Source organism: Acinonyx jubatus, chromosome E4, assembly GCF_027475565.1.
Source record: "Acinonyx jubatus isolate Ajub_Pintada_27869175 chromosome E4, VMU_Ajub_asm_v1.0, whole genome shotgun sequence".
Lineage (NCBI taxonomy): Eukaryota > Metazoa > Chordata > Mammalia > Carnivora > Felidae > Acinonyx > Acinonyx jubatus.
Window position 1 is genome coordinate 1,965,080 of NC_069395.1, and position 10,594 is coordinate 1,975,673.

The following is a 10,594-nucleotide window of genomic DNA, read 5'->3' on the forward strand; positions in this document are numbered from 1 at the left end:
CCCACCGCCTTTAACCAGCGCCGTGAGGCTGACCCGGCCCGGAGCCCTGCCGTGGGAGGCGGGGCGGGGCGCCCCGGCGGCTGCTGAGGGCTGGCTCTCCTTCCCACCAGCTACCAGAGATTCACCGACTGTTACAAGCGCCTCTACCAGCTGCAGCCTGAGATGACGCAACGAATCTACGACAAGTTTATCACCCAGTTGCAGACGTCTGTCCGGGTGAGTGGCAGGGAGCCCGGCAGGCAGTGCTGGTTCGGGTCCTGCAGGCAGGGGCCGTACACTCAGCCCCTGCCGGTCCCCAGTGGTCAGGCCACGGTGGCCGCCGTCACTTCCTTCCCAAGGACGGGCACCTCGACACCCCTGCTCTTGTCCTCCTGCATCATGACTGTCTGCTGGGTCGTCTCGTCTTCGTACCTCCAGCACCTGGTGCAGGGCCTGGCACGGACAGGGCACTTAAACCGTTGAATTCAACAGAACTGCATACGACAGGGAGCCCAAGAGAGGCCGCTGCATTCAGGTCTTTCAGTGACCGTGATCCCTCTTGAGGGCTCTGTCTCCCTGCCGGCACGCGCCAGGGGGGCCCGGAAGCACCCAGACGCATCTGTGCCACCGGCACGGGGTGCGCTGGGCCTGGGGCTGCGGCACCCAGGGTGATGGGCAGGCTCTTTTCAGATGTTTTCCATCTTACACTTTCTGTTCTTCGTTACTAAAGTCCCCTGGAGAGAAGAGGGCGTGTGGGTACAAAGGCACAGGACAGGAATTCGCCGGAATGTTACTGAGTCCTGTACTTTCACTGTGGGCTTGTGTGGTGTCCTTACAGCCCTTTGCTGCTCTCTCTTCAGGAGGAAATCTCCGAAATCAAAGCAGAGGGGAACCTGGAAGCCGTCTTGAATGCCTTGGACAAGATCGTGGAAGACCGCAAGGACCAGGAGGAGCCGGCCTGGTGAGAAGGTGGTCCGCGAGGCTCACGCGGGAAGAGGCCGCCCCCCAGCATCCCGACGGGGCTTCCGCCAAGAGCTCACACGCCTGAGACTCGGGGCGCAGCCACCCGTGTGGTGCCCTCCGGGAAGGGGAGCCCCAATGCAGGCGCGGGCGGGCTGACGAAAGCCTTCCTGGGGGGACTCGTTTCAGGACCCCTCTGGCCCGCGGGGCACATAGCCGGCGGGAGGCGGAAGGGCAGATTGGCGATCTTTGGGCCGGTTGGCCCCGGGCATCCGGGTTTTATTCGCTCGTCCACTTAAATGTTTAGGGAGCACCCACCACATGCCCCGAGATCAGCAGCGAACTGGACCCAAGAGACCTGCCCTCTGGGGCCGCACTCCCGGGGTGTCCCGCGCAAGGTGGAGGCGCCCTTAGCTCCTGCCTCCCCCCAACCCTCCACCTGAACAGCACGTTAGGCCAGAGCGACGAAAACACCTTTCTTGCACTTTCCAATTTTTTTATGCTTTGTGACCAGAATACTTAAGAGAATGACGTTATAGAACTGAAAAAGATATTTTTGAGGAACTTGCAGTGTCTTTCACCCAGCTGCTCATCAGACCCGCCCCCCCCTCATTTGGGGTCTTCAGAGGCCCCGCCCTCCACTCTTGCCTCCAGGCCTGTCTTCCTCACTTCCTCTGTTACCCAACCCTTGCTGGGGCCTTTCCTGTCATCCTGCCCCAGCCCACGCCACCCTCCAGCCCCGTGTCTGAGGGGTGGGCGCACGTGGTTCTGGGGACGGAGGCGGCCGTGGGGCCGGGTGTCGGGGGGGGGGGGGTGGGGGGGGGGCGTGGTGTGCCGGGGAAAGGGTCACCACTCGCCCCATCCCTGTGCCCCCTGTGGCCTCGCAGGCGCCCGAGCGGGAACCCGGAGGCGGACCTGCGCAGCGCCCTGGTGCCCTACTTCCGGCAGCAGCGGGACGCCTTGCAGCGGCACGTGCGCAAACAGGAGGCGGAGAACAGGCGGCTGGCGGAGGCCGTGGTGGCCGGGCGCCAGCAGGTGCAGGAGCTCCAGCGGCAGGGCCAGGCCCGGCAGCAGGCCTGGCAGGTGAGTGCCCGGCCCTACCCTCGGGCACAGGCTCCCGGCCCAGGGGGCCACGACCTCGTGTTAGTCGGGGTGACATGGGGTTCCCCACACAACTGCTCCCCAGTAGCTTTAAAACGTGTACATCAGGATGAGGTCTAGAGCCTTCGGCACACGTAGTACATGGGCTCTGTGCAACAACTGTGTTCTCTGAGGGCGAAGGGAATCTTTGGGAGTGGCCCACGTCCCCTGGGGCTAAGCAGGTGAGTGGGTGACCGGGCTGAGGACCCAGGGAGCGGGCATGGCCATAGAGACAACATGGGTTTTCTTACCGGCTCGAGAGGTGGCTCCGGCCAAGGGTTGCCAGCAGGGCTTGAGCGGTGGCCACACCGTTGGGCTCCTTCCGCTGTCCGGGTGTCCAGCTTGTGTCCTCTCTCCCACCCGATGGCTCCCCTCCTGGGGCGGGCCTTCCTGCGGCGGAGGGCAGCGGGTCCCCAGATCCCTGGCTGCCGGGACCCTGAGTCCTGGAGGGCCCGCAGCAGGACGAGGGCCAGAAGCTGGCCTTTTCCCTCTTGTTATCACCCCCTCCCTGGCTCCGGGGCCCCCGGGGAAGCAGGCCCCAGCATGCTCGTGACCAGGGCCCACAGCCTGGCGCCGTGTAGGGGCACTTTGGGGCCACCCTGCTGAGTCCTCAGGCAAGGTGCTGCCCCACCATCCCCCTCTGTCACCACGAGGCCGCCAGTCACTCTTCTCTCTGGGCCCTGCTCATAACCCACCTCACCCGGTGCCGCTGCGGGCCCGAGGCGTGTGTGAAGCTGGTCCCTGCCTGAGCTCAGCCTGGGCCCAGCCACTAGCACAGTCAGGTCAAGAAAGTTCCTCCACTAGAAATCGCTGATGGGGGTCAAAGGATCACAGGGCCACTTTGGGGACCCTTATTCAAGATGGGCGCTGCTCTGGGGAGGCCCAGCGTCGGTGGCCATGGCGCCCAGCCTGCCGTGAACACCTGCTGAATAGGGGGGCCCCTGCTGGGTCTGTGACATGAGCCAAGACCCCCTCTGTGTTGTCCTGGGGGACATAGGCCCGGAGTCCAGCACAGCGGAGGCAGAGGGTTTGGATTTTCTCATCCGTCTGTTCCCTCCTACTGCTGCCAGGCCCTGCACAGAGAACAGAAGGAGCTGGTGGCTGTGCTGGGGGAGCCGGAGTGAGGAGGCGACGGCCGGACCAGGAGCAGAGGGCCGTCGAGGTCGAGGGCCTGGCCTCCGAGAAGCACTGGCATGGTGCCCAGTCCCTGAGTGGGGATGGAATTAGCTGGAGGATGAGGCCTGTCTATCCTGCTTTGGGGGCTCCCCTGGGGTCCCCCCCAACACACACACACACACACACACACTTCAGATTCTTCCGTGTTTTCTCGTAACTAGGACTGTTGGGCAGCTCCAATCCCGGGAGTCGGGTCCCCGCCTGCTCCTGAGCCCCTCCCCTCCCACCCCCCCCCACTCGGGGAGTCTGTGTTCGTTCTCCACTGATTGCCCCCTTGCTGGCCAGCCTGCGGACCCGTGCCATGTTCTCCCCACATCCGTAAATAAACTTCCTGCACTTCCTACACTGTAATCTGTGAGGATGCTTCCTCCGCGGGGCCTCTCCCAGGCCAAGACCCCTCCTGGCTCTCAGAGCCCTGGCTGGGGTGGGGGTGGGGGGGAGGCCGTACCCGACCATCAGGTGCAGGAGGGCGGCGAAGGCCTTGTCACAGAAGGCTGGACCCCTGGGTTCCACCCCTCTTTGCTGTCTGGGTTCATTGTGAGAAAGGCTCTGTGCCTCCCCCACCTCCCCCGGGGTGTGCACACGGTGAGCATGCACGCCAGCGGGTGGGCCCTCCAAGTAGCTGGTGCTCTGCCCCCTTCCCCGGCCAGGGCTCAGCCAGGCATCAGGAGGGGCTCGGCCACGGGCAGGATGGGTGCTTCCTCTGGCCAGCTGTGAGGGGATGGGTACAGGCAGGGCCCCGGAGAGGGCCTCACCCTGGAGAGGCCAGGTGCGGTCTGTCTGGGAGCACTGGGAACACTCGGACATCAGGGTGGCCCTTGCTGGCCACCTGCTGCCCCGAATTAAGCTCAGTGGAGCCGCGGCATCCAAACACGGGGCGGTGGGGCGGGCGGGGAGCGCCTGGTCAGGTCCCCACCTGCGGTGGGCTGGGCGTGAGAACACCCTCCCTCCTCTCCAGGCTGGGCCGAGCGGGACTTGGCTCCCAGGTGTGCTGGGATGGGCCTTTTCAGGCTGGATGTCTGCCTCTTGGGAGACAGGTCCCCACAGTTGCTAACACTGGGGAGGCCGTACGGCCAGGCAGAGGGGCCCTCTCCCTGCTCCTCACTGGCTCTGCCTCCCCACGTGCCAGAGGCGCAGGGGAGAGGGTCCCCACCGCCCCAGACAGAAGAGCTGTCCTGCTCTCACTCCCGGCCCACCTCTCTTGGCTTTGGGTTCCAGTCCCGACACACGAGGCCTGAGCAGAGCCGAGCGGCTCCCACACCAGGCCTCCCCCTGGTGTCTGGCCGGGGCAGGGTGCCTCCGGGTGAACGAGGGCATCGCTGCCTTGGGCCCCTCCCTCCCTGGGGTTTGGCTCCTGCCACAGGCCGTCAGTGGAAATCACAGTCTTAGAGCGACAGTCCAGCTCTACTTGAGTCTATTTTAGACCTCGAGCCCCCCTTTCTCCCCTCCTGCCCCTCCTACTCCACCCAGCTGGTGCTCAGACTGGGGCTGGGGGACTTGAGGTGACCCCCTTGGGGAGGGGCCAGGCCTGTCCAGAGGCTGGCGGCCCACACCCTCCTCCATCACTTCCAGGCCTGGCCAGGCAGCTCAGCTCCAACCACAACATCCTTTGGGGTTTGGCCTACAGAGCCGGGGCGGATGACCCCCAAATAGCCCTGGCAGATTCCCCCTGACCCACCCTCGCCTCCGGGGCGCAGCCCAGGGTATAAAATGGTGCTGGCGGGAGAGGCAGAACAGCCGAAGTCCAGCAGCAGCCCGGGCGGCCACTGACAGCCACGCCATGAGGCCCCTGACGATCCTCGCCCTGTTGGCCCTGGCCGTGCTCTGCCTCTGCCCAGCTGGCCCGGCAGGTGAGTGCCCCCACCTCTGCCCCCGCCTCCCCTCCCGCCGCCCTCCCGGTCTAACCACCTCCTGCAGGCTCAGTCCCAGTGCAGGGAGAGGAGGGGAGGCCCGGGGGGGGGGGGGTGAGCAGGGGTGAACTGGGCCCTCTCCTTTGCAGATGCAAAGCCCAGCCGTGCAGAGTCAGGCCGAGGCGCAGGTATGTGGCAGGGCCTGGTGGGGGGCCGTGCCTGCGGGGCTGCCCGCCGTGCCCCCAGACCCAGAGCCATCTGACCTCTGCCTTTCTGTTCCACAGCCTTCGTGTCCAAGCAGGAGGGCAGTGAGGTGGTGAGGAGGCTCCGGCGCTACCTGGCCCCTGGGCTGGGGTGAGTGCTGGGCCGTGGCCGTGGCCGTGGCCGTGGATCCGGGCTGGGGTGGGGGGCGAAGGCCAGGACCCGGGTCTGCCAGGGCCGTGGGCGGAGGGGGTGGGCATGTTTCTTGGAGGCTGATGCCACTCTCTTGGGCCGTCAGCGCCCCAGCCCCCTACCCGGACCCCCTGGAGCCCAAGAGGGAAATATGTGAGCTCAACCCCGACTGTGACGAGCTGGCTGACCACATCGGCTTCCAGGACGCTTACAGGCGCTTCTACGGCACGGTCTAGAGCAGGCGCCCCCCGCCCCCCCGCCGTCTGCCGCTCCCCACCCAGGACCCCTCCCCTCCCGGCACCCTGACCTCCCTGCCCGGCACGTGTGGGGCCCCCGGCATCCCCGCTGCTCCAAAATAAACTCCAGAAGAGGAATTGGTGGGGCTGTGAGTCTCTGTCCAGCCGTGGACGTCCGTGGCTTCCGTGGCGTGGGAGGGGAGGGAGGGGAGGGAAGGGAAGGTGCGGGCGGGGACGGGAGTGGAGGGGCGGTGTGAGCTCTTTGGTCCCAGAAAGTGCTTCCCAAAGTCCGCTGTTGACTTATTTATTTGTACTGTACTCGCCTCATCTGGAAGCGTCGAAAGCAGCTTCCCAAAAGTCTTATTAGGATTCCCCCTCGAGCCCAGCACCCCTCCCCCCACAAGCCCCTGCATCAGCCACGACGCCCAAATTTAGACCCAAGGTCCTGGACACCTTGAGCACACGGCTGTGACCAGGACCGACAGACCACATCCCTGTGGGCAAACAGCCCGTTTGGGAGGCGAGGGCGCCAGCGGGCCTCCGGCGCAACAAGCACGCGAGGCAGGCCTAGGTTAGTCGTGTTAGCGACCCCCCTGGGCTCAGCAGAGACTCGTAGGCAGGAAGGGACCAGGTGTCGGGGCCCAGCGGCTCCCCCTCCCAGCCTCCAGCCGGGGCGCTCCAGCCCCGGACGCTTGCACTGCCCCTCTCAGACCCTCAGCACTTGCCCCAGCCCCCTGAGAGCACCGTCACTGACCCCTCCTGCTCATGGCCAGCACCCCCTGCCCCCTGCCCTCCTCTCCTGTGCCCCTCCCCTCAGTCACTCTCAGCCCCAGGCTCCGATGTGCCCCTTCTGGGCTCCTCCCCCGCATGGGTCGGGGAGGGGGGCCTGGCCTCTGCCTTTCCCCAGGGCAGGCTCACTGCTGTTTGGCCTTCATTCCCCCCTCCGGCGGGCCACCCTGCAGCAGGGGGCATGTGCTGGGGGCCCGAAATAGGGAGGTCGTGAAGGCGGCAATGATGAGCAGGTTCCCGGCCACCGCCAGGCCCAGCGTGGCCAGCGTGCCCACCAGGCCCAAGGGGGGCTCCTGCGCGGCCAGCCAGGCGCGGCGAGACCCCATGTCAGCCAGCACCGCCTCCAGCTGGAAGTGGGTGCCCAGCACCGCGCAGATGTGGAACAGCTGGTGGCTGTGGCCTGCGGGGAGGGTGGGGCAGGTCAGGGCACACGGCCCATTCCCAGGGCGGCCCGGACTCACCCTGGGACCCGTCACCTCGTCCTCCGGGCCTGCTGCTCCCCCAAAGTGGGAATATGAAAACCTTCACGAAGCAGTGAATGAGCTGGTCTGCACGAGGCCCCTCGTGTCCTTGCTACCGGGGTCACCTGAGGGGGAGGGGAGCGCCGGGACCCGGGCCCCTTCCAGGAGCACTCCTCCGTCCCTCGCCCCTCGGTTCGATCCCTCGGTCCCCGCGCCCCTCCCGGGGCGGCTGCCCCTCTCACCGATGTAGTCGAAGCGCCCGGGGGCCAGCCGCTCGGGCAGGTGCGAGGCGAAAAGGAAGCCGGTGAGCAGCGCGCAGAGCAGGTGGTAGGTGTGGCTGGAGCTCAGCGCCTCCCGCCCGCAGCTGTGGCCCGGGTCCCAGCACAGGCCAAGCTGGCAAAGGGAGAGCGAGCTGGTGGGGACGGCCTTGGGGAGGGGCTCCGGGGAGGTCCGAGCCCCAGGCCCCCTTACCCGGTAGAACAGAGGCAGGTTGTCGAACAGGAAGGGGTAGGCGAAGGCGGCCGTGCGGAGGATCTTACTGAGCCGCGGGCTTTCCAGCTCGGGGAACCTGGGGGGCGGGAGGGAGAGGCGGTCGCCATCCTTTCTCCGGGCGGGGGCGGGGGTGGCGGTCACAGAGGGACAGGGGGCCTTTGGCCAGGATGGAATGTCAGTGCTGTTAGGGCACGTGACCCCTCTGGAAACGGCCACACCTGTGAGGGGGGGGGGACGGACGCCTGCCTCCTCTGGCGGGGTAGCGAGAATTCGAGGGGGCGGCGCAGGCGCGGCGCTGGCGAGGGGTGCGCCCCGCCCCCCCTCCGTGGCATCCTCAGCAAGCACAGGCCCTGTTACTCATGTCGGCCACCCCGAGGCGCGGGTACCCCGTCGCTCGCCCCTGGTGTGTTCGGGGTGCCCTGTCCCGTCCCTCCGCCTTCCCCTTCCGCACCGGCCGAAAACACACCGGGAGTAGCAGGAGAGGCCGGTGCACAGGAAGGAATTGAGCGCGGCGGCGGGCACAAAGAGCTGGTGCAGGCGGCTGTGCAGCCAGGAGGCCGGCATGGAGTAGGCGGCGTAGGGGAAGGCGCAGCCTGGGGAGGAGGGGGAGGGGGAGGGGCGGGAGCTGAGGCCCGAAGGGGGGCCCCCCGCCGCGCCCCGGGAGCGCCGCCCGCGCCCCCGCCCCCGGAGCGACCCCGGCCCGGCGGGGCTCACCCAGGCTGTAGAGGCTGAGCGCGCCGTAGTCCAGGAAGTAGCAGATGTGGCGCGCGCGCGGCGACATGGAGCTGAAGGTGTGCGCGCAGCACGACGCGAAGGGGTAGAGGCAGGCGGGCAGCAGGAAGACGAGCAGCGGCCGGTGGTAGGGCTCCGCGCGGAAGCCCGGGCCCCCCGCCAGCGCCAGCAGGCGCCACAGGAAGTACCTGCGGGGCAGGTGCTCAGGCCGCCGCCCGGCCTGCCGGCCCGCCCGCCCCGCACCCCCTCGGGCCACCCCTCACCAGGTGGGCAGGAAATGAGTCCAGATGTTGACCGTCTCGTTGGTCATCTGGAAGGAGCTGAGGACACAGTCCCGGGCGGAGCTGCTGGGGCGGCGGTACCCTGACATGATGCCGTCTTCCCAGAACACCTGTGCGGTGGCGGGTGGGACAGAGGGGCGTCATTGTGTCCGACCCTTTCTCTCGCCGAGAGCTCTCGGAAGCAGCGTTCAAGAGAATGGGCTGGAGGTCGCAAAGGCCTCAAAGCCAAACCGACCGTCCCCCATCTTACCACGGGCAGATACCCAGAAAGCAGATGAGAAACAGTCCAGCCGGTGGAGGGGACCATATAGGAGGGGGCGGGAGGGGGGCGGCACAGACTGGGCGCCCCGAGGAAGGAGGGGATTCTGGAGGGAGGAGCGTCCTGGGCTCCGGGGGGGGTTGCCAGCCAGGTCCTCAGCAGGGGGACGGCAGGGACGAGCCGGCCAGCAGGAAGGACTTCCCCAGCGGCTCAAAGAGAAGAGCCTCTGCCCCAGTCGGCACTGGGGAGGGGGAGTCGATGGGTCAAGCCCCTCACCCGAGGGACCTGGTGGATGCGAAGGAGTTGGGGCAGCTTGAGACTGAGCATGGTGACCCGGCACCTCCACGCTGACCTGGAGACAAAGTGCAGGGTGAGGGGGGATCAGGTCTCCGCATCCGCAGGCCCCTCTCACCCAGATCCAGGCCGGGCCTGGTCACCGGGCCCCGGGGTGGGCTGTGGGCACCTACGTGCGTGCGGGTGGGAGCTGGCCACTGAGCTGTTTCCCGCAGGCCGGGGAGGGGGGGCGGCCCCGCTTCCCCGACTCTCCATCCCAGCCGGGAGCACTCGGTTCCCCAGAGGGGCTGCTCAGCCTCAGCCCAGGACAGAGCGAGCGCAGGATCCTCCCCATTTGGAAGGCTGCCTCGGTGAGTGGCCCGAGACCCTGGATGTAGGCCCCCCGCCCCCAGTTTTTTTGTCCCCAGAGAACCCTGACTCGTGGAGGTCAGCGCAGGGAGGGCCCCGGCACCCCCGTGCCACCATCAGAAAGCCCCTCGGCCCGCAGAGCCTGGCTGAACAGAGGAAACTTATGACGCTGGCGAAGAATTCCTGGAGAGGCCAGATGGCCGCGGGAGGGGCGAGGAACCGGGATGCCTGGCTCTCCTCTAAACACTACGCTCGTACCCCGGGGTCCCCGACCCTCCTGAGCCCCGTACCCCTCGGCTCCAGACCTGCGCGCCGCCTCCGGGTGGCCGCGGCTCTGCCGCCCCGCCGGCCTCTCCCAGGCACATTCCTTGGCACCGGTGGAGGGGCTGGGCCAGCCGGGCGGGTGGAGCCGCCCCGGGGGAGAGAGAGTAAGACCCTCCCTCCCCAGGCCCCAACTTCCCTGCAACAATACGGCCCAGCCCCGCCCGTCTTCCTGCCGCCAGCCGGGCCAGGCTGTGTCTGCGCCGCGCGCACGCCGGACCCCGGCGCTGCTGGGTCCCCGCCCCCCCCCCCCTCCCAGCCTCCCCTGCTGCCAGGCCCTCTGCCCCTGAGCCGGGTGCCGGGTCTCCGATCCCCGTGCCCTGGCTGAGCTTTTAGGTGAGGCCCCCGAGGGCACCCCCGCGCCCCCAGGAGTGGGATGGGGGTGGTGTGGCCTATCCTGCGCGCCGCCCACCTCCCCACCTCCCCCGGGGAGACGGGTGGCAGCGAACACGGAACACGCCGGGGCCTAGGTCCCCGCAGAGTCCCTTTCCCCCTTTGCGGGAGGGCCTAGGGTCTCTGGAGTAGTTTGTGCCGGAGGCGTGGAGACAGAGGAAGGGCGGGAGCAGTCGCCCTAGCTCCGGTCCCCAAAACGGGTGTCACAGCCTCAGGGGAGCGTCCTTACCCAGAGCTCGGGGGGGAGGGGGCGCTCCCAAGCCTGTGGGTCCACGGGCCCAGGGCCGCTCCGGCAGAGTCCCAGGCTCCGCCAGCCAGGCTGCCGCAAGGGAGAGTGGCAGGCGGGCCAGGCCTGGGCGGCGAGTGAAACAAAAGGGAGCCAGGGAACAATCCCAGCCTTGTCCAGCCCCCAGGGAGCAGCTCGGGGAGAGGGGGGGGCGCCCCATTAGCAGGCAGCTCACTCGGCCTCCTGCACACAGCCGGCCCCTCC

At 67.7% G+C, this 10,594-nt stretch overlaps 3 protein-coding genes across 8 annotated transcripts in view; 2 read left to right on the forward strand and 1 right to left on the reverse strand.

Moving 5' to 3' along the window:
• The window catches only part of LOC113596236 (solute carrier family 25 member 44), a 32,242-nt gene extending 28,644 nt beyond the window's left edge, over nucleotides 1-3,598 (forward strand). For both annotated transcript variants that reach the window (XM_053209679.1, XM_027048703.2), the window contains 4 exons: nucleotides 111-216; nucleotides 840-940; nucleotides 1,827-2,022; nucleotides 3,150-3,598. In XM_053209679.1, the coding sequence (XP_053065654.1) occupies nucleotides 111-216; nucleotides 840-940; nucleotides 1,827-2,022; nucleotides 3,150-3,203 (457 nt within the window). In that variant the 3' untranslated portion in view covers nucleotides 3,204-3,598. The remainder of the gene's footprint in view (nucleotides 1-110; nucleotides 217-839; nucleotides 941-1,826; nucleotides 2,023-3,149) is intronic.
• Nucleotides 3,599-4,971: 1,373 nt separating this feature from the next.
• On the forward strand, nucleotides 4,972-5,870 carry BGLAP (bone gamma-carboxyglutamate protein). Its single transcript, XM_027048704.2, has 4 exons — nucleotides 4,972-5,105; nucleotides 5,255-5,293; nucleotides 5,390-5,459; nucleotides 5,605-5,870. Exons 1-4 carry the CDS (start codon nucleotides 5,036-5,038, stop codon nucleotides 5,732-5,734), a joined length of 309 nt encoding a protein of 102 aa, XP_026904505.1. The 5' UTR covers nucleotides 4,972-5,035; the 3' UTR covers nucleotides 5,735-5,870.
• A 154-nt stretch (nucleotides 5,871-6,024) lies between these two features.
• PAQR6 (progestin and adipoQ receptor family member 6) lies at nucleotides 6,025-10,460 on the reverse strand. 5 transcript variants are annotated; one of them, XM_027048699.2, is made up of 8 exons: nucleotides 10,334-10,460; nucleotides 9,025-9,100; nucleotides 8,472-8,599; nucleotides 8,191-8,396; nucleotides 7,943-8,069; nucleotides 7,456-7,552; nucleotides 7,227-7,377; nucleotides 6,025-6,923 (listed from the first exon to the last, which is right to left on the reverse strand). In XM_027048699.2, the coding sequence occupies exons 2-8, from the start codon at nucleotides 9,073-9,075 to the stop codon at nucleotides 6,649-6,651; spliced, it is 1,035 nt and encodes a 344-aa protein (XP_026904500.1). In that variant the 5' UTR covers nucleotides 9,076-9,100; nucleotides 10,334-10,460; the 3' UTR covers nucleotides 6,025-6,648. The 5 variants fall into 5 exon arrangements, with proteins under 5 accessions (XP_026904500.1, XP_026904501.1, XP_053065657.1 ...); XM_027048700.2 differs by lacking the exon at nucleotides 10,334-10,460 and adding an exon at nucleotides 9,696-9,841; XM_053209682.1 differs by lacking the exon at nucleotides 10,334-10,460 and adding an exon at nucleotides 9,681-9,713.
• Between the last annotated feature and the right edge of the window lie 134 nt (nucleotides 10,461-10,594).

Coding starts and splice junctions, on each gene's coding strand:
- PAQR6 (XM_053209681.1), bottom strand. CDS start 9,755: ATGTGCCTGGGAGAGGCCGGCGGGGCGGCAGAGCCGCGGCCACCCGGA. Junction 9,101..9,680: donor CGCAGGTCTGGAGCCGAGGG/GTACGGGGCTCA, acceptor CTTTGTCTCCAG/GTCAGCGTGGAGGTGCCGGG. Junction 7,378..7,942: donor GGCCTCTCCTGCTACTCCCG/GTGTGTTTTCGG, acceptor TCCCTTTGCCAG/CTTGGCCTGTGCTGGGACCC.
- BGLAP (XM_027048704.2), top strand. CDS start 5,036: ATGAGGCCCCTGACGATCCTCGCCCTGTTGGCCCTGGCCGTGCTCTGC. Junction 5,106..5,254: donor CTGCCCAGCTGGCCCGGCAG/GTGAGTGCCCCC, acceptor TCTCCTTTGCAG/ATGCAAAGCCCAGCCGTGCA. Junction 5,460..5,604: donor TACCTGGCCCCTGGGCTGGG/GTGAGTGCTGGG, acceptor TTGGGCCGTCAG/CGCCCCAGCCCCCTACCCGG.